The 22,446-nt window shown below is 38.0% G+C and overlaps 1 protein-coding gene and 1 long non-coding RNA gene across 4 annotated transcripts in view; one reads left to right on the top strand and one right to left on the bottom strand.

The window, feature by feature from the left end:
• The window catches only part of rhbdl3 (rhomboid, veinlet-like 3 (Drosophila)), an 86,589-nt gene that overhangs the window by 36,858 nt on the left and 27,285 nt on the right, over positions 1-22,446 (top strand). For 2 of the 3 annotated variants that reach the window (XM_041982997.1, XM_041982996.1), the window contains exon 3: positions 14,691-14,849. In XM_041982997.1, the coding sequence (XP_041838931.1) occupies positions 14,691-14,849 (159 nt within the window). Of the gene's footprint in view, positions 1-12,852; positions 12,979-14,690; positions 14,850-22,446 lie in introns of those variants that run through there. The other variant, XM_041982999.1, reaches the window with a different exon arrangement.
• On the bottom strand, positions 1,085-13,474 carry LOC121638294. Its single transcript, XR_006010004.1, has 3 exons — positions 13,463-13,474; positions 4,462-4,471; positions 1,085-1,216 (listed from the first exon to the last, which is right to left on the bottom strand). It is a non-coding gene; the product is annotated as an uncharacterized LOC121638294 (long non-coding RNA).

Genomic DNA, 22,446 nt, shown 5'->3' with positions numbered 1-22,446 from the left:
ACACAATATCTGAGATCTGAACTTTAAGAATATTTATATCGACTGAAAGAAACGCTCTGCAAAGTTGAACTTTGTCTCCTCGGTGGTTTTTTTCATCACAGCATTTCTGACTGTGAATCGGGAGAAAAACGGTTTGCATTATTGTGAAATTTCAGAAATGCATGTAGAGGTGTCAGATCAGATTATTACACTTATCAGAATACTCCCACATAACTGATTTTGAGAGTCATGTAAATGAGCTCAGTCGTTTATAAAAAATTTGTCATCTCAGAATGTCTTTAATAATCAAGAAAAATAGGTGTTGTCACACAATAAGCTGTAAATGAATTGATATCGAATCAGATTTAAATAAAATCTCATCGAAATATGCTGATGTGAATCAAATCAATTCAGGAAATTAATGATTGTAACCCAGCCCTATCTCCACTTTGGCCTCATCTATCGAAAGGACATTCTTCCAGAAGTCATGTGGTTCTTTAAGTTTAAGTTCTTTATAGAAATCAGAGTATTTCTTGCAGACAAACTTCAAAACAAACCATATTTGTTCAGTCCTTTTCTTATTGTACTTTCATGATTTTTAACATTTCTAACTGACGAATACTGAACTGTTTGAAAATTGCCTTATAACCCTTCAGACAGATAAGTACTTTATTAATCCCATGAGGGATTTTTTTCTGTTACAGCCATCAGATTAAAATAAAGAACAGATATATAAGAAAAAATGTAAACATATAGAAAATAAGTTCAAATATATACGAGAAGCCCATAAAACACAAATAAATAAAATGGCTATACACACAGACTATATACAAATATGATTATGGATTGTTGGTTATGTATGGGTAAAATGCAGAGATGATGATCACCTCTCACACATGGAGGAGTTATTATGAAAGGAAGAAAAGATTTCCTGAACCTCTCTTAATGACAGCGAGCTGCAGCAGTCTGTTTGAGTTAGAGCTCCGCTGTCCCTCAAATAAACTCCCTGGAATCCCTGGAGCTGATGCTTCTCCTCCAGCCCACCACATCATCCATACATTAGTAATGATACCCATACATGAACTTCACAAATTAACGATCCCATATTATGCTAAATTCACTTTCTAAAGGTTTTCTAACAGTCGTATGTGTCGTCATAGCCTGTGTATGAGGCCCTAAAATGAGAACATTCTGTCACCTTTCTCACATGCTTGCTTCACTTATTAGTGAATGCGTGCTCAAATGCACAAGTCTGAGATCTTTCCCTTTGTGACCTCACAATGGGAAATAATCACTCCTCCCAGCAATAAATACTGCCACTGACCTAGTCCCCCCCAGCTAGCTGAGCCCTCTAAAATCACTGAGCAGGCGCCAGCAAAAACCGGACCCTCTCCCAGAAAGGGGTGTGGAGTAGGCATGGACAGCCCGTTCCCAATAGAGCTCACTAGAGCTGCCTTTGGAATGGCTAAAATTAAGGACCAAGGTTGAATTTGGGGTAATACATTTTAAAAACAATGTTTTTGGACCTCTGAAACCCACATGAAATTGTTGAAATTTTTTTAATATGGGGCCTTTAATGCTCAGCCATAGTTGCTTCTCTAATGATGTCTTTCCTCCTCGGCATTGTGTCAACATCCCAGAATTCCTGAAACCAGCAAACAGCCAGAATTTCTGTTTTCATGGAGTTGCTCAAATATGCTGAAGATAATTTAATCAAGTATATGATTAGCAGCGCATGACTTAAAAAAAAAAAACTATAGAGATTTAATTTTCATACATTGTTTCTGCATTTTAGCTCAGATCTTCTTAAACAAATATTGACAGTGTCATATGCTGTAAGTTGTTGGTCATTTCAGGTTGTATTGACCTACTTTTAAAATTTCCTCCTACATCAACCTACTGTACTTCACATGAAAGTACATGTGCTGTAGTAGTCAGATACATAAAACTACCTTAAAAACTCTTTTATGAGGTGAATAATGCTGTTTTTTTGTGAGAATGTGTCAGTGTTAGCTTTTATAATTTGTTTTCTTATGACTACTGCCTACAACATAATCAAATATTCACAAGTCCTAAAAGCAGTGGAAGAAAACCTGATTAAACACATAACACAAAACATCAGGCTAATGTATTTATTGAAGGAAACATCGCTGTGTAAGAAATGAGCGTGTGTGAAGCTCTATCTGATTTTGCTCCCCATGAGCCAATAACCCACACTTCCTTGTGTTAAGTCTCCATCTCTTTTTTTTTATTTCTGTGTATTTTACTTTCAGAGAAAAGGTAGCTTGGGTGTCCTCTCCTATAGTGTCCTATAGTAACCCTTGGTTTCGCACACACAAAACCAAAAAGCAGGAAAATAAAGAATTAACTTATTTTTTGTCTGGGTGGCATTTGTGCAGCATTTGGCCACTCGGTCTTTCACCAGTTTCCCAGGAAATAAAAAAGCTTGTACTCAAACATGATTAACAAGGGAAGAAAGCAGAGAGGTGGTGATGTTTAATGAAAATGGGTCACAATAGAGAGCAGTCCTCTTTTAGCTTGTTGATCTGGCCATCTCATACTATTACTTCAATGACTTTATGCCCAGTCAATGGCTTCACCAAAAGTTTTTTTTTAACCCTGATGCTTGTGCTGTTTGTTTCATAACAAGTAAATTGTGGATATTTTTTTTAGAATTCAGTAACATTGTTCTTTACAATGCCATACACAGGTATAATGTTGTCTGGTGTAATCCCACTCTTTCACCCTGTCTTTTTTAAAAAATTTGCTTCTTATTATTGATGTTTTTAATTAATTAATGTGCTTGTGTTTTGATTTACACCGACATCTTTTGGACTTTACATTTGCACAAAAATTCCAGGTGTGAAAAATCTCTATAACCACGATTTGAACCAAACAGCTGAAAAGACATTGTCTCATTCTGGGTCAAAGTGATCCATAGTTTGGTTCATTTCTGGCATGAAACATTTTAGGATGGTTTTGACTTTGGGACCATTCACTGGATTGTTTTATCTTCTGAAACAGACTGCTAGTCACCTCAGCAGTCATTTCCTGAAATGTTTCTGAGGCCTGTAGGAGTGCTGGCGGTCTTCATCTCCTTGTTTGTTGGTAATAGGACAGGTTTCACATGATGATGAGGACAAACAAAAACTAGCCATGAAACCAAATCAAGCTGGATCAAACAAAATATGAATCTTGAGGTGGACTTTCAGGTGTGAAAACAGCCCAAGTTTCCTCTCTTGCTTTCTTCTCTTTGTTTTTAACTCCATCTCTCTTCATACTGGATCTTCTCCCTAGTCCCCCTCCCTTAGTCTTTGGTTCTAGGTGTTGTTTATAGCTGCATTAATGGACACTGCTGTGACATTTTGGGGGCTATTAGAAGTATTGTCGAGGCATTAGTCATGTCTCTGAAGTGTGACGACGTGGGCAGAACACTGGCTGGGCCGGCGGGGGCAGTGACATGCATGGTGAGCTAGTCTTTATGCGAGCCAGACGTCTGACCTTTTCTAGTGGAATCCTCCATGACAGCCAGGTAGTGTCTGAGTAATTAATGGTCTGAATCCATGATGGTTCACCACATAAATTCCTACCTGCGACCTGCCTCACTCTGCTGTTGTCACTCAGCTGTCAAGTGACACCAGATCTCACCGGGATGGGACAGAGAATGATTGGATGAGCCTATCTGTGTTTATCTGTGGTGGGAATGTTTTTCCGGTTGAATGCTTTGGTGATAAGGAAATGGAGAAGAAGAAGAACGTCTCAGTTACCGCAAAACTGAAGAAAATCACTCTGCCTCAGTGTCATCACAGCTGATGTAAATTGATTGTTTTTCATCAGTGCAGACAAAAGGGTTGTATGCTAAGGTGCATACACAAGCAGAGCATCATCAGGTCACATTTCCCCTGAATTAGTACTTTATGTTTCTGTCGCGTTCCTTTCATCTTCTCCATCTTTTGCACTTAATAGTTCTCTGAAAAACTTAAGTCCACTATATTACCAAAAATATATTGTGATGTCTGCCTTACACACACACATTAACTTTAATTACATCCCATTTTTTATCCATAGTATTGATCTTTAGTTGGCCCACGCTTTGCAGCTATAACAGCTTTACCTGTTCTACAAAGGCATTAACTAAGTGTTAGGAGTATGTTTGTGAAATATTTTACCATTTTTCCAGAAGAAAATGGGAGGCACTGATGTTGAATAACAAGTCCTGGAGCTGTAAGTCACCCCAAAGGGTTGAGGTCAGGACTCTGTACAGGCCAGTCAAGTTTCTTCAAAGCAAACTCACTCTTCCAGGTCTTCATGGACTGTGATTAGAGCACCTGAATTCAGTGAGTTGGAGGGTTGTCTCAATACTTTTAGCAATATAATATATTTGTTTCTCTGGGATAAATGAAACAACCAACCGACTGGTCCCATTTGAGCTGGAAGCTGTCAGCTCAGCTCCTGGTTGTGGTAGAAATTGAACCTGTTCACCTCAGACTGACTGTGAACTAGGCATTTCTTTTCTTACAGTGTGGTCTTATGTGTGCTTTTGACTGTCAACGAGGCTTTATATGCTTTACATACCACATGTTAATTCTCTTAATAAATAATATGTTGATAGATGTTCATTAAAGGGTGAAAAGGATAACATATAAAGGCTAATTAAATGAGATGCATGTAGCCACTTTAATATCACCCACTAGTTTATGAAGCAGTCATGTAAAGATCTTTAGGTTTTTCTCACCACCACCCAGTGGTTGCTGTTTAATAAAGCTGGTGCAGATCATTCACATCCACAGTGGCATTTTGAAGTGGATTTCTTTCTTAGAATCTTAGCAGGTGAGCTGTACAGTGATGTGATGGTTAATCTCACAGCAAGTACGTTCCTGGTTCAAGGGATTCCATCTTTCTTTCACAGTCAAAAATCATTCATGATTGGTTAATCACAAATTCCAAATTCACCCTAGGGCTGAGTGTGCTTGATTGTTCTCCAGCTGTGGTGGAATAGCAATCTGTCCAGGCTCAGAGGCTCTACCTCTTGCCTGATAGCAGCTGGGGCAGGCTCCAGACCCTGAGACCCTGAATTGGATTAAACATATCTAAAAAAACAGATTGATGGGTTGATCTTAGCTGGTTAAAGCTTCCCTGAATGTTAATTTATGTTTTAATTTATCAGAATTTACAATGGTGAAGCTGGCTAGTTTTTTGGTGAAGCTGAACCACCACTACCACCACTGTCTTCTCGAAGCTCTTTTTCAAGGAAAATAGTTTGATTGCCTTTTTCAGAATTCTACCAGCATTTCCTTTGAAAACTTTTCCCACTCTGTCAAACTAACTTGCTTTTTCTTTATGAACTGAGAAAACATCTTTAAACTTTTTACTATCTTTGTTTAGCCCTCTCCTGCCTTGAGGGACTGAGTCGTTTTAATGAGTGCTCAGCAGCTGCTTAGAGGAGCAGACAGCTGCTGATTGTTGGGAGGAGGTTTGAGGAGTATTTGCAGTTTTGCATCTCCTGTTTTCCCTTTCAAGTGATTGACAACAGTCCGTAGCTCTAAAAGCTAATTAAGATCTGTGTGTTTATTTAGCTTGAGTGGTACAAACTGAAAATAATTCACTAACTAGAAGCACTCAGAAAGCGCAGACCTCTGCCAAGCCATTTTATTTTTTTATTATTATTATTTTTAACAAGGATTGTGTGCATTAGTTTTTGAGTTAGAGACTCTGATGGCCAATCATCCCTATCGGGCAGGTGCAAACCTATGTCACAAGCTGGTGGTCATGTGACCATTAGCAGATTGCCAAGGAAACCAAACCCTGCATCATACCAGTGTCCAAGTTGAAGTGTGCAACTTGTTCTTATAGTTTTAAGTTTTCTCCACCAGTTTTTGATAGAAAATTACCAAAAACTTATTAATTTTGTACAGTTATATAAGTTTGATGGATGTAATGATCCTTGGACTGTTGAGAAGAATATTTCATTTTTAACTTCAGTCTTTTATAGGTCCATTTATCTTCTATTTCTTTAATGATTCACATTAAAAAGTATTTATTTATTTATATTTATTTAACTAAACTTTTGCATGGCCATGAAGAAATTGCAACATCAAAGTTTCTTCATCGTATTATTGTTCAAAGCAAAAAGATGCAGCTTTAGATAGTTTGGTTTTAATTGACCTTGCTTGACCTTGAGCAGGAAGAAACAACATATTCAGCTTGGCACATGCTGGTACTTGGTCAAGAGCTCTTTGCATCGTTTTTAATGTGCAGGATACCTTTTACCATTTCTTCTTTTATGGTGGGCGATGTACTGGTTGCAGCAACAGGAAACAGCAATAGGAAAATGTCCTGCAGTGGTGTATTATAAACAAAAAAAATCTATTCCATAAAGAGGTTGGAGAGGTGGAGGGGTAGAGATACTCGACTCCAAAGTATGAGACTTGTGTTGGAGTCCAGTCGCGGGACAGCCATTTTCCCATTTTGTTTTTAGTCTTTATTTTAATACCTTAGCACAGATAGCGCTTGGTTAAGCTTAAGCAATAAAATTAATTTTCATTTAGCAAAGAAAATATCATACACACTTTTTATTTTATATTTCCAAACCAGGAATCTTTGTAGAGCCAAAAGTGACACATTTGGAGGTAGCTCAAAGCTAAAAAAAAAAAAAAAACAAAACAAACAACAACAAAAAAACAGACCCAGAATTAAACTTAGACCACTGCATCTTTCTTATACTCTTTCTTCAGTTACACATTTATTAAAATCTCACAGATTTAACAGTTACGTTGAAACAAGGCTCAGAACAATCAGGCAAAACTACAAACATATTAAAAACCAACAGATCGATGTGCTTCATGCTTTCATCAGCGATAAACAGATAGAAGAAGATCTTCTTTAAATATAAAAAGAAAAGTTCAACAGTCTTCCTGTTCAACAAGTGTGAGTAGTTGAATTTTGTTGTTCACCTGAAAAATTCTAAAATCAGAATCAGATTTATTTTATTAATCCCAGACTGGCAATTTTCCCAACATTTCATTTGTTGTGTTTCAGAGCTTGGCTTTGAGATTTTACAAGAATTGTTCATAAACAGTAGTTAGAGTTTGCATTTCAAACAAGCAATGAGAAATGTAAGCAATGATGAACCTTATTGTTTATTTCCTGTAAGCAGTGAGAAATAAAGTTACTCTTGCATCTTTCAGGGACGCAGCATGGGAACGTTTAATAGCTGTTTATCTAGTTTGTTGCAGTTAGGAGGGAGAATAGCACTTTGAATTTATTTTCTCTTTGCATAAATAAAACTAACAACATCAAGATTTCCATCCGTTTCTATTATTTCTCTGTTTTGTCTTTGCTCTTTGGAATTATGTCAGCTGTTGGTCTGTATTTGGCTCTGCAGCTTATGATTGCTGCCCCGCCCCTCCCATTCAAACTGTCATCTTCACTCAACCTGAACTCGTTTTTAAATGATGCCAATTCTGGGCTCTGGCAGTGGGGTCGGTGATAGGTCCCAATTCCACAGAGCGCCTTCCAGTTTGCAGCGGCCAGTGGCAGCGATAATGTACTTTTTCCTCTGTGAGAAAAGAATGTGCATCTACATGAGCGAAAAAAAGGAGACAGCCATGGAGACAAGAATGATATCACATAAGGAACTCCCTCTCTGGTGTCAAGGACACATGAAAAGCCTGATTAACATGACAAGCTGCATGTGTGTGCATGAGTGTTTTTTTTTCATTATAGCCTGTGTGAGTGATGGACAGTAAATTAGGGGCCCCTGGTTTTGCTCGTCCTCCCTGGTGCTTCAGTGTAATTAGCAGGGAGACTAATGAGCTTTAACAAGGTTGGCTTTTTATCAGAACTCCACGCCAAAACAGTACTGTAGAAGCAAAGGGAAGTGGACCGTATGGCTTCTTTTATATGTGTGAACATATTCTAATGAGCTGTAACATCAATATCACCTGCCTAATGTTGTCCAGGGCCTCCTTGTGCCATTAAAAACTGCTTGGACCCACTGATCCTTGTGGGATTTTGCAAAGGATCAAGCTTGTTCTTTGTACATCCTGCATTTGCTCCTTTTTGTTGGGATCTATAGAGATTTTTTTAAAGCCAGGTCAAGCTGTTTCTGGACAGTTTTTGAAGTGTAATGAGGTAGCCCATTGCCATTTGAGGAGTCTCGTTCCCATGGAGATGTGTGCTTGGCCTGCAGAAATCTTTAAGTGAGAGTATGTGTCAGAGTAACAACCAGATAAATAACCAAACCAAAATTGCTTTGACTGATATTTTTATTTATTTTTCTCAGGAGCAGGTTAGGTTTCTAGCAGTGGTAGCCAAGATGGTACATCCTGTTAAGACGTGATGCAGGAAATTCAGAACTGAACCTAAAATTACATGCCTAAGCGTTTAAACCTGCTTGAACTGAATTAAGAGGGTGTTTTGTGTTGTTTGTTTGTTTGTTTGTTTTTTGTTGTTGTTTTTTTGTTTTTGCATAATTGTTTATGTTCACACAGATAAGCATGCAACATATTTATGTTTGGTTTCTTTTTCATGCACATGTAGGCACCTCTCTTACCTAAACTGAAGGTGCAACCTCAAAAATTGCCCTTCTCTATCCTGTGAGTGTTCACTGATTACACTTTGAGGAGTAATTGTGAGTTGACTCCAATTTTCAGCTAGCACCAAGTTGGAGCTGATTTCTCATTCTTTTTTTAAAAAATACTCTTGCTTCATAGCCAAAGGATAAACACAAGGACAGTGCAAGGGGAGAATAAAAGATGCTGCTTGGCTGCACTGATGGGCTGTGTGAATTTTAATGACAGATACTATTTTCATAGGAAGCTGCATTTTGTTTGCATTTCTCATGCAAATGCTGCAGCTTCTACAACCTGCACAAATTCCAATATGCCTGTCTAAAAGTAAGTAAAAAAAAATCTGCCATGATTGCCCTTACACCTTTTTATTAGTTTTAATACAAGCTTAGCTCCATAGAAACTGAATATTGTAGAAGCCTGAATTTGCCAAAAGAGAATAAAGTTTAGTTACAAACACGTGTGTGTTTGCCTGGCCCTCAAAAACCCTGAATAATCTGTGCTGACTGATTAACTGGTCATCGCACATGCTCCTAATTGCCTGCCACTGTTTCCCTTCACAGCTATAAACAAGCCACCATACATGCACCTCTCTATTAGAGACTGGATGGCTTTAATTTTTCATGTGCTAATCAGAGATTTTGATCCCTTCTTCTGGACCTCATAGATGTACATTTTTTATTAATTAAATCAGTAACAGAGTAAACAACCTGCAAATTTATTAATTGAGCTGCAACGTCAGCTTCTGTCAGTTTCTCTCTTTTGTAGTTTGCTTTCACGTCATATAGGAAATTATATGTGTAATGAAACCAACAATCACATTTAAATTACTCATACAACCCTGGTTTAAAAATTACTCATCTGTGAATACAAACAAGATGGTGTTATGGAAAGTATCCAGAGTCACAATCCTTCATCTTTATGTGTGATGCTATGCTGGCTTCCTGTTTAAAGTTTTAATCAGCATGTCTTTGCATAATCATAGATATTGTTGAGTGTTCTGCAGAGATGTAATGAAACACATATCCTCGACCAGAATGTGTTTCTTTGCTGATTCATAGCCTTCTCTAGGACCAAAACCTGAAGGATAGTATTATTAAACGTGGCACCATTCTCTCTGACTTCTTAAATTAAGCCATTTTTGTATGCATTCAGGTTTTTTTGTTATTTCTTGTCTTTTGTTGACATCATGTAACTTGTAGAGTTCTTCACAACTTCAGTAACATTTTTTCTAACAGTGTAACAGCTAAAAGAGAGGAGCTTTAACAGTAGGTTAAAGCCCCTGAGTGCTGGTGCATCCCCATGAGACGAGTCACACAGAATGAATACTTCATGCTTGTTACTGAATGAACCTGCGAGATGGAATTATTTTCTAGTGTGAAATTAGATGACCCTATAGGGATAAAACTTCAATTTCCTGCCCTGTCAATTTGTTTCATAGTATGCTTGCTTTATTAAATACGAGACAGAGTTCTGCCTGTCATATTCATATCACATTCTCCACATAAACTGATTCTTGTTTGATAACTAGAGTACAAAAACCACAAAACAATTTTGTAAAACAATTAATTAAATGTTTAAATAAAAAAGCAAATGTGAAATCCCAAAATTGTATATGAAAATAAATAAAAAACTTGAATATTGAATGTCCATTGAAATCTAATCAGCATTTTATTGCATAATAAATAACTTATGTCTGGATCCTTGTTTCTGGTAGTATTGTAGAGTGTGCAGCATCCTTGCCCTAACTGGTTTTATGTACTGGCAGCTCCATATTAAACAATAGAGTCTGAGAGCTAATTGGTGACTGACTCCTATGTTGCTGCCTTGACACTAAGTAATCTTGTACAAAAGCTTGAATGTGCATTAATTGCATCAGTTCTCTCCTGCAGGGTGTGAGTCTGTGGTGCAGTCAAACGCCATGAATGAAGACTTGAGTGTGCAGCAACAGTTGTATACTTTGCGGGAGGCTAAATCCTGCCATTTCAGGTGTATTAACAATGACTGCATTCCTCTAATACAGTTGCACATACTGGTCAGCTGTGAAACAAAAAGAAAAGCAGAGCTTCCTCTAAGTATAATGCAGCCTCAATGAATCTATTGGTACCAAATGTCCCATTGGCGGGACTTTAAAAATAAATGTGTTTTACTCAGTCAACCTTCCAATTACCTACAAATGTTACACACCGTTGGAAAGCTAAGATTCTTGAGATTTGAATGATTTATACCATTACAGGCTACAATAATAACTATAGATTCAGTAAGAACTTATTTTAGAAGAGCTGAAAATGCAGTTTATCTTTGAAGCCATATTGTACTACAGTACAGTCCTGTTCATCAGCAAGAATCCATAAAGGTTGTCCAGTAAAATTGTTGGTCCACACCAAGTCTTTTATCCATAAAAAACAGTTTTAGGCAAAAAAAAGTGCAGGATTTTAAGGGGGTTAATTTACTTGTGCTTGTCTGGAAGTAGCAAATAAAAAGGCAACTATTCATTTAACTGAGGTTGGTAACTTATCCGAGATGACTGAGCTTCTCACCCAATCTCTATGGGAGAGCCCACACACCCTGCGGAGGAAACTTATTTCTGATGTTTGTATCTGAAATCTGGTTCTTTCGTCCAATAACAACATCTTGTGACCATAGATGAGGGTAGGAACATTAGATGGACCAGTAAATCGAGAGCTTTGCCTTTCGGTTCAACTCCTCATCACCACAACAGACGGATGCAGAGTTTGCCTCACTGCTGATGCTGCACCAATACACTTGAGGCAGGATCTCATCCCTGACCTGAAAGAGGCCTTCCACCATATTTTCAAGCTTCTTTTTCTTTCTTTTGGTTTTAAGAGATGTAATGGGTTAATGTAATCAGCATTCTGCAGTGACACTCTGAATCATAGAGGAGAGAGCTACTGCTTTGTTGGTTGGTTGGCTCAGCCACTTGATATGAGGCTACATTTCATCATCTATAAGTTGTGTTGAGCAGATTTTCCACTGTTTGCCTGGGCTGCTTCATGTCTCCAGGCTCTCTATGTAAATGTGAACTCTCAGAAAAACTCACTGACCCTCACAAGCTGCATACCCTGCTCTTTCTTAATATTCAGCTTTATGAAAGTGAGGCTGAAGACAAAAAGCCTTGCATTGTGCCTAATCTGGACCCCCTCGCTACACCACCCCCTCCCACCACCACCACCACCACCACCAATTCTTTACTCTCCACTCCCCTCCCGTTTTCTCCTTCACACTGAAAGGCTGCTAGGAAGCAACTAATATCACTGATTGTGAATATTTTTTTGGCATTATGTCTGCACCAGGATTCATCTGTGTGTGCATGTGAATGTGTGCTTATTTCAAGCTGACGGATTTGAATCACACCCCCTTTGCTGTTTGCATAACAGGCTTTATGGAGCAAAAACAACAACACAGTCATGAGTGGAGCTGTAAGTTAATCCAAAATTTGCATTAGAAAATATTTCATGATCCAGTAAATTCATTCAAATGTGGATAAAAATGTGAAGAAAAGCTAATGTAACAAAGTCAATGCTAATGAGCAGAGTTTAATCAGTGGTTTTAAACATATCTGTGTAACTGAACTTCTTGTGGCCATTTCTTGAAGATTTCTGACCATTTCATAAGAAGAATGATTTATTTTACCTCTAAAATAAGAGCTGATTTTGGTATTCCTCTTGTAGTTAATATTTAATGTACCAATCTTACTTTTAAGATTGGGTGGAGAATTGTTTTTTATCTTACAGTGTCCTTGTAGGAGTGGACCTGCATCGGAAGGAAATGATCACTTATTGGAGTGAAGCGACTAGCTAAATGCAGCATGAAATTACCATCAGAGACCCATTGTTGAGTATGTGTGACCCTCTGCATCTCCTCCCCAGCAGCCAGACTGTTGACTTCAGAGCATGTTCACTCAGCTATGAAGCTGGTGGTGCTGCAAGGTGGAGCGAGGGAAGTGTTTGCATGTACGGGGTCCACTTATGTATAGCTGTCTGCATCTGTGGATTGCGTGAAACGCGATAACAGTCACATTTAATGATCTCTTTTCCTAATGAGAAAGCTTGCATGTTTACTTTGCAGAGAAAAAGCAAAAGGAGAAAGTGAGGGATGAATGTAGGGCGAGGGGGTGTTGTGTTGTGGGGTGGAGCAAGGAGGGTGACAGGAGGGCTATTTGAGGGGTATTTTGGAAGAGGGTGAGAGTGAAAGATGGGGGAGGTGTATGGTGAGGGTCTTGGATTGGACTGTAATCCTTTAGTCCTGGTTTTAAATAAGGTTGTGCAGTCTGGGATAAACAATCTGGCAGGGAGGCACGCTGACTGTGTGAGTAAGGGAACACACTCAGTGGCAAGACTTTGGCTTATGTGACTTCATCATGACAAAATGTCCTCGACAGAAACTAGTTGATCTCCTGCAAAAAAAGGTTGGTTCTTTTTTTTCCATTTATTTATTTTGAGTGCATTAGAAACTTTCTTCGTGCTTTATGAAATGCATTTGTGATTTAAATTACTTTTGTTTGTGAATCCTTAAGTTTTGCTTACTGTTGAGCTGAATGTGATGGGCTAGAGCTGAACTAAAGACTTGCTTTCCAAACGTCTGTCTACAAATTGTGTTTGTTTACATTCAGGCGCAGTCTAAGAGGAAAGTGTTGGCTGCTTTTGGTTCTGTTGGTGCTGATGCTGGCTAGCTTTGCCTTATACTGTGGAGATGCAGATGGATACCTACAAATATACAGTAAAATATGCCCCAAAGTAAAACTTAAAAAATCTACAATCTGTTCAGTTGTGTAGCATGAATATATTTTGCATTAACGCAGCTGGACATGCTCTGGTGAGAATGAAAATGCACAGATTGAAAGACTAGAGAGGGATTTCATCTTCCTGATTTGCACGATGGTTAGCAAACACTGAGTTGTCACCCTAAGCTGAAATAGAGGGAATTTTAAGTATACCTTTGTTAACAGCACAGTAACAGTGTTAGTGAGATTCTCTTAACTGGTTATTAACACATAAACTTTAAGAACTCTATTATGGACATAAATGCAGATCAAATTTCTGTCATGCTCCATCTTCTTTATGAGGCCCCCCTCTCATTCTCTAATGCTGCCAAGCTGCTATTTACTATGAAAAGTTAAAACAACTTTGAAACAGTTTCTGTAATCCGAAGGCGCCTCATGGAGAACTTTGCATATCTGACAAGTCATCCCACGCCAGTGTTTCTTTGAAACTATTAATATACTTAATGGAGCAATGAGATTCTTGCAACGCTGCACTATTTACTGCTGCTGTCCCTGCAAAACTCACCTCCTGCTAACCCTGCTGTGAGGCAAACACTCACAGAAACATAACAGAAGTATTTCTGGTCCAGGGGTGTTGGAATCTGGCAGGCAGCAAATACTGCCGGAATATCACATTTTTCTGCATGACTCTGCACACGCACACACACACACACACTATTGTAAATATACAGATTTAAAGAGACAGGGTTATGCATATATACACACTCACGTACAGGGAGGCAAACAGAATCACAAAGGTTGCATTGGTCTGTCTGCATCCACAGAGTTCAACAGCCAAACTACACAGAATAATTGTATTTTTTCTGCTTCACACTTAAGCCAACTTCAAGTCTCTTGTAAAAGTTCAGTCTCTCAGGGACGTAGTTAATGTTTGCCTGTGTTTATGTGGCGTCTTTACTATAAATCTGCACTTGAGATTTTAAGTACAGTGCTATTAAACACACACACACACAAACCAAAAAAAAAACTATGAGACATAGATCACTATTATGGAGAAAAATGAGCTCCTTCTCCCACTCTGTTGTCAGGTTTTCAGATGAATGTGATGTGTGATGTGTTTTTCCCTGGTAAGTTTGAATGCCTTTTTAAAGCAATCAAATTTCTTTTACAACATGCTCAAACTAAAGTTAAGCTTTTGTTGATGTGTTCTTGGCCTTGTAATGTTTGGCTTCACTGACTGCTCTTGAACTTCTGTTCATTTGTATTTGTTTCCTGCTGCATGTGCTTTATGTCTGTTAAGTACATTTTTGCTACATTTAATATGCCTCAAGAAAATACCCATGCATGTTATGTTTACAGTGTTGTTTAAAGATTATTATCTGTGTGTTTGTTTACAGTACGATCCAGAGAATTCAGGCTTCATCAGCACAGAGAGGTTCAGGGACTTGCTGGCCACCCACGGCTCTGAGCTCGACCCCCACAAACTAGAAGTACTTCTGGCTCTCGCTGATGGCAATGCTGATGGAAAGATCTGCTACCAGGACTTTGTTAACCTGGTGAGATATTTTTTGTTGCTTTCAAAGCAGTTTATCGGGACTTTTTTCACCACTCTTTGTTTTAACTTATGTTCTTGCATGCTCTGAAATGCAGTATTAACTTGTTTTTATTAATATTATTAACTTGGTTGTATGCAAAATGCACATACTGTAATGCTGTGAACTTCTCTACAGCAGTAGTTCTTTAACTGGGGGTCATGAGATAATTTAAGGGATTCAACAGATAAATTTAAAAAAATATATGTCTTGCATTTATCAAATCAATTTGGGATTTTTACCAGGGCTTTCAAAATTAAACCATTAATGAAGAGATAAATCTTTTAAATTTGCACCTTATTTTTTAACATAACACATAAACAACAAAGTCAGTGCACATGCCAAATTAAAAATCTTAATTTGACATTAACACTGCGAAAGAAGCTGGTTTGGGGTATGTAGGTGCCTTTTCACAGCGGAGAGCCACCAAAACCCACTTTATCCTCCTTATTTATGAAGATTCTGACAGTTTTCCAGCCTTACATTTAGAAGATGGCTGCGAGATGACCCATCTGATACAACACACTATAAATCACTAAGTCGGCGCGTGGGGGTGGTGGTGGGGGTCACGAACTCCAACATATGTTATCTTGGGGGTTGTGGCTCAAAAAATTTGAGAACCATTGCTCTACAGTAACTTTGGGGATTGGACATGATTCGGTCATTGATGCTGGACTTCAGAGAGGTAAGGCTCATTAAAGCTCATAAAACAATTTCAGCATCTCTCAGGTGAGACACCTGACTGTCTTCATCATCTTTGTATTTGTTTTATTTTTCTTTTACACCCAGTCCATAAAGCCAGATTACAAGATCCCATCAGGGGAGTTTCCTCATGTCTCACCTTGCTCCACTTTCAGTTTCACCTTCAAACTGCTGCCTGCTGCCTACAGTCTTACTCAAGTCCCTCCATCTTTCTTAGCTGCCTCCTGGTCTTCTCAGTTTCTTTCATCCACTGTCTCAGTGCTGTTTCTCATGGGAAGCTGGAGCTGGGACAGTGTGGAGTGGATTTGGAGTAGGAGTCGCTCTGTGGTAAACAATAACTACTGGGTGGCTGAGGGAGTGGGTGGGCAGAGGGTGCATTTATGTCCAGACTGTAGGGAAAATATTGTGTGAGTATCCCTCTCTGCCCCCCCTCTCTCTTTTTGTTCAAAGCTGTCCATTGTCTGATACAGTGGGCAAAGAATGAGGCCTGGAGGAAGCTGGGGAAAAAATGTCAGAAAGACTTCTTGTGGCGTCTTTTCCAGTTCAAGTCACGTGAGCGCCAGTGGGTCATGGTGTGCTTCTGGAAGTGGGACAGAGAGGGATGGGTGTGGGCATCATGGTGTACATAATCATATTTTTTTTTTCTAAGTCCCTATTGTGTTCGCACTCAGTGTTTAATGTATTCATAGAGGCAGCAACAAAAGATTAGGACAGAGGAAAAGAGGACTGTTCATGGTTTAAACTGATTTTAATGTTATAAAGTTAAAATGCAAATTATTTGATCCTTACGACCTCTTTAGTATGAAGACTTGCTGCTTTTCTGTCTTCTGAACACTTAAGATTTTGTAGCTCAGGAAATAGCAGGGTCATCCTTCTCAAATCTACATTGTTGAAGTGTTCTCTGGCAAGATACTGGATTCCACTATAAGCTGGGATGGAAATCTTAATTTAAATCATGTTTCAATGAGGTTTGATGTGTTTATGAAGCTATCATTGAAGCATCTTTATGCTTTTTTTTCTATACAGGATTTCTTTTTAAAATTATAAAAAAACTACAGAAAAAGAAAAGTGCGCCCATACCAGCACGCTTGTGGTCAATAAAATGGGATGGGACATTGTATTTCTACTCCAAAGTGTGCAAAAGCCCTGGTTTTAACAGTGAATACATACAGAACCAGTCAAAAGTTTGGACACACTATCCCATTAAATGTAACTTTTGACTGGTACTGTATATTTACTGTGACAGACTTGGGATGAAGCTCTGACTAGTGTGATGGTCCTCTGGTTTGCAGCAGCCAGGTGTTTCTATATTTCCTCAAATAGCGACATGTAATGTAGTTTCTTATACTAGTCATTTTTCCAAAATATCCTAGTTCAACTTCATAGCAACCAGAGTGCTTTTATCTGATGCATCTTAAAGCAGATCTACTGAACTTTGGCAGATTTTTATACTTTGGTACCCCCTAATGAAGTTTGATACCCAGTTGCTGGTGTGTGACACCATGCTGTAAAGCAAAATGCAGCTATCACGTGATGCTCCTGGCTGGAACACTAAGTTGTGAAGTGCGGTTTCTCATCCCTGAGATGCTGCAGGGTAACGATGGCTCCAGGGATGCATCAAAGTCAGAAGCACAGAGTTTTAAGGTTGGAAACCTATGTAGTGTTGCTTTAATGTAGAGGTTGCCAGATGGATCTCTCGTGCATATTGTAGTCTCTTTGAGCACTTTATTACCACCGCCAAGGTGGAGGTTTGTTTTGGGTGGTGTTGGTCTGTCTGTCTGTCTTTCCGTTAGCATTATAACTCAAAAAGGTATGCATGGATTTAGATGGAACTTTCAAAAATTGGAATAAGGAATAGATTTTGGGGGTGATCCTGATCACCGTCTGGATACAGGAATTTTTTTAATGAGTTTGTTACTAAGGGGAGATAGAGATAATTTTGCCATTAGAGTTTGTAATTCAAAATTAATGCCCACAATCATTGGCAAAAAAGAAATGACAATGGCTTGGCAGAGGTCTGCACTCTGAGTGCTTCTAGTCCTATCAGTTAACATAAAGAAAATAGACTTTTGACACTGTGAATCAGTTCAAAATTCACATCTCGATGACTCTAAGATTTGATCATTTGCCCCATTCCTTCCTACTAAAGAGTTCCACACATATGTTGCATTGGATAAAAGCATCTGCTGATAAATCCAACATAATGTAATGCCAGTCAGACAAAACAAGCAGTGCTTTGAACATTTTTAAATCAATTTTGGGAAATTTTTATGGAGTATCAATAAATTATTTTAAAGCCTGAATATTTGTTAAATTAATTTCTGATAACTATTAATCATCTGTCTTGTCTAAACTTTAACAATCAAGAACACGATAAGCCGATCACAATGGTTATCAACTCCCAAAACTAACTCAGGTTTTCTGATGCTTATGAGCACATTTACATAAAACATGCAACTGGCACCTGCTATCCAGTTATGGTGGATCTGTAGCCACATTTTTCTCATAGAAAACTGAACTCAAAGAATTTCTACTCTATTAATCCTAATATGAGTTTAATTTGTGATGAAAAGTGAAAAATTCTGTTTTATGTCAGTAATCTATCCTGCAAAGCTGATGTGTAAGCTGCTATATGAAAAATGAAATATGGTTGTTTTTTTTTTTAAATTGAAATCCATCCCTCAACGAATTCAAGCCGTCATAAAAAACAGGAGGTGAAAAAACGTCATAGTAATGTTTTTTTTTTTTTTTTTTTTTTTTGTATTCCACTATGGCTATTTCATCAAAAAAAAAAAAAAAAAAAAAAAAACTCCATCAGTTTGACGGTAGATTCCAGACAGAATTTACACCAGCCGGTTTCTATCTGGATAAATAACCCAGATTACAAGTGAATATGTATGTATTTAATCATACACATGTCATTAAATTGTTTTAATTAACTTTTTTTCATGAAAATGTCAACCAATAGCAATGTTTGCTCTTGGCATTTTTGAAATTATCTACTTAAAACTTCAGCTTAGTAGATTTAATTAAGGCTGTACACACTGTCAGGCCCTTCACGTTAAATTATAATGTGAACAACCATGTAAAAGATTTTTGTTTTTCGTTCTTCACGTCACATACTTCATTTAAATTTTGCTAAGCATGCAGCTAGTGGGTGTTTAATACTTTAGGAATGATGTTCATGGGGAACGTGGTGACAGCTTCATTCATCACCTGCCAAACTGACCAGTAAGTTTTTATTTAAACCCTCCAAAATGAATTTGAACCTGCATTTGGTGGGTGTTGATTGGTGGCTTGATTGATGCTGTATAACAGAGAGTGTTGTTATTTTGTGTTGTTATAGGAAGATGTGATGCAACACAGTAAGAATCATGAAAAAAGCTTTGTAGCACATTAAAACAAATTCAAAGATATGTATTTTTTTTTTAAAGGTTTCTCAGTTTCACTATTGATTTGATGTTTTGTTCCACCATCAGTTAATTATTGGCTTTGTTAACTTCTTTTCAACTTTTAAATGCTGTTCTTGGACACAGAAGTCCCACAACAAGCCAGGAGAACCAGCCTTATTTAAGTATCATGTCAGCGTGATGTTAACATATTTTCTATTAACATAAATGACTGAAATATAATTGTGGGAAAGGGAATATGATCAGGTGTGTGTTTTTGAACTTTGATGTTTTATATTGAGTGTGTGAAGGATTTATTTATATTCTAAATTTGTTTTTACAATGTAAAGCACTTTGTGCTTCTTTTGTGCTTCTATGTAAAGTGTTTTATAAATAAAGTTTGATTTGATTTGGAATGCTATCAGAGTTGAAGATGATTATGCCAAAGCCAAAATGGGAACTTGAAAAAGCCAAGATAACCAGCAGCGACTGGTTTCTGTTGGGACATTTTTATCACTCCAAAGATAAAGATGGTAGATAGGCCAGAAGGGGGAGAGAAGGAGGGAAGAATAACAGAAGGAGAGGCAGGGGCCAGAACAGACAGAGACAAACAGCAAGGGGTTTATTTGGCGCGGCATCTCTCCTTTGCTCTGCAGCTCTTCCATCAGTGTGATTGTCAGTAATTGCCTTCTCGCTGCTGCGTCACTGTTGGCATTTATATCACTGTTCGCTCTCCCTCATCTCCATCCTCTCAGACTCTTTACCTTTGCCACTATATTTCACTCTTTAAGCTTTTTTTCACCTGTTTCTTTCTTATCTGAATGCTTTGTATTGTAGGGTTTTTTCATTATATCTATAAATCATCCTTTATTGTCTCATTTTTCACTGTGAGGGGTTGCCTTTCTTATGATTGGCCAGGGCAGAAACTGGCCCGTAATAGCAACATATTTCCCAAAGTATCTACAGAAACTTTCATGATACTCACTTTTTTTTCTCTCGAGCAGGGGATAAATCACATGATGTCTTTATGATGCTTGTCTCCTCGCTTTCACAGCTGGAAAATCTATCATATCCTACTTCATATCATGATATGATGGTATTTGTTAAGTGTTTGCTGATTTTGGTTGAGCACTGTGCAGTGATATTAGCACCAGTAAACTTCTTTGCCATCTATTGGTCAGTATCAACATTTCAGTAAACTAAGCACCCATTTGATGAAAGACAAAAATAAATACATGAACAAGCTTTGTGTTAATGCAACACAGGGAGCTGCATTGTTTGGATCATTGTTTGGATGTGTTTAACACAGAGTGAAATACAGTTCAAGGAGTGAAATTATGTTTTCAATGTGGAACATCTGCTACCATTTCATGTCTGTTTTTGCTGTATTATGCTGTGAATCAATCAGTGTTACTGTGCGAGCCAAGTCTGACAGGATCTGTTGGCAAGAAAATTACATACTAATACAAGAACAGTGTTGATGTAATTATGCCTTATTGTCATGGCAATGAGTCGAGCAAACAATACAGACGGCGCACTGATACCAGAGTATGGCACCAAAATATTGTGAGTCAGCTGTCGAAAGAAATGGTCTCAGTTGACTTTGTCTTCAGCTTTAAACACAAGCTTTATTACCTCAGAGTTTATGTAACTTGATTTAAGGAAATCTTCTGCTATCCAAAGTGTAATGACAAACTTGATATTTTGTGACAGCCAGTCAAATACATTGTAGCATTTCTGAACCAGACACTGAACAAGAGTGTTTCCTCAGTCATGAAGGATCTGGTCCACCACTGTTTTGTACAGAGGAGTTTGTTTACTAGTGTATATCTGGTAATGTTGTCATGTTACCACATGCAATTGATTTACATGTGAGTATCATCATGAGCCATGGATGAGATGGTGAGGAGGAAGGACCCAAACCCAGGACATAGGAACTAAGATTTATTTAAAAGGAACTGAAGGTATTGTAATGGCAAGTTTAGGAAGTACATGATCTGAACCAGGGCCACTGTTAGCCATTTGGGTACTCTAAGCACAACTGCTTTGAACATGTTGGAAGCATCAACATATCCATCAATGCACTCAACTATGACATGTCTCATTTAAGGTTTGGCAGAAAGTAAAGGGGAGCTGTTCTATTCATGTTTTTTCCTTTGTGTTTGCTCCAGTCAAATGTTTGGGCACTTTCGTATTGGATTTAATAGGAAAAATTATTTTAAATATGTCATGATTATGAGCATAGTGAGTTTTTATTAGCCTGTTTTTTGTGGTACCCTTAAAAGGTACCAAAAGGTAGGTTAGAAATGAAAGTGCTTTAATCTTTTATCATACCCTAAAATCATCATATTTAGAATAAGCAATCATTTAGTTAAGTTATATAGAGTGTGCTGATCTTAGTCAGATTATGTAGACATGTATACTCTTTAATAACACCATTTCCCTCATCCCAGAATTTTCATGACATCTTGCTGCAGACTGCTTCCAGAATTTGCTTTCGGATCCAGTTGTCTGGTCAGCTTATCATGAGGGATTTTGTTTGTTTTAAGAAAATTTTGGGCTTTTTTTCTTGCAAGATGTGGCAAACACAGGCTTCACAAGAGGTGAGTGTAGAGCAGGAAGGCTGCAGTGCTCCATGTTTTCAGGGAAAAAGCTAGACAGTAATTAAGACTTAAGACTTTGACTGGACACATACAGTATGTTACAACTGCTTTGCTGGGCACAACATGGTTATGAAACATTAAGTGGGACATCCTTTTACACATCATAGTGGGGAGCATTATCTTATTTGAAGCTGCGTCAATGTTTATATGTATGTTGTAGTGAATAAGCAGTTTAGAGTTTTGGTTGGAGGTTTGGTTAATTCAGAGCATTAACTTTTCAATGCTGGAAGATGATATTGTTTTTAATCTTTCACTGACTAAATTCCACTCATATAGAAATTTGTTTCTTGCTCTTTTTGTTGTTTTAAAAAGGTGACCCTTCGAACTGGAAAATTCATCTGACCATGTCAGGCTTCTTAAATGAGCCTCTTTTGAGCTTTGACACAGCTGATCAGTACTGTTGGATGGATTAGAGATTATCTATGTGGCAGATCTCAGTTCATGCAAACAGAAGGTGTCACATGTAATTACTGCATCATTACAAAGTACCAATAGCCAGTCCTTGGATTGTTTCTACTCATTTCAACAATCACAACTGAAGTCCATGTGGTGCCAATTTCCATTTTGATACTAATTATACAGTGATGTAATCCTTGACACATAATCAGACTCTTGCTTGGCTACGGCAACCAGCGTTCGATTTATGGGGGAGCTAAGGGGAGCTTGGCTCCCCTGAAAGGCAGAGGAGTTCCCCTAAAGAGATTCAGCTGATACTTCAGGGTTAGTCCTAAAAATCTTCCAAACAATGCAGATGATCCGTTCTGTTTCCTTCAGCATGTGCACAGCAGCATTGTTTGTCTGTTGTGT

Source organism: Melanotaenia boesemani, chromosome 4, assembly GCF_017639745.1.
Source record: "Melanotaenia boesemani isolate fMelBoe1 chromosome 4, fMelBoe1.pri, whole genome shotgun sequence".
NCBI classification, from domain to species: domain Eukaryota; kingdom Metazoa; phylum Chordata; class Actinopteri; order Atheriniformes; family Melanotaeniidae; genus Melanotaenia; species Melanotaenia boesemani.
Note: the sequence above shows the minus strand (reverse complement) of the source record. Positions and strands in the feature narration are given on the sequence as shown.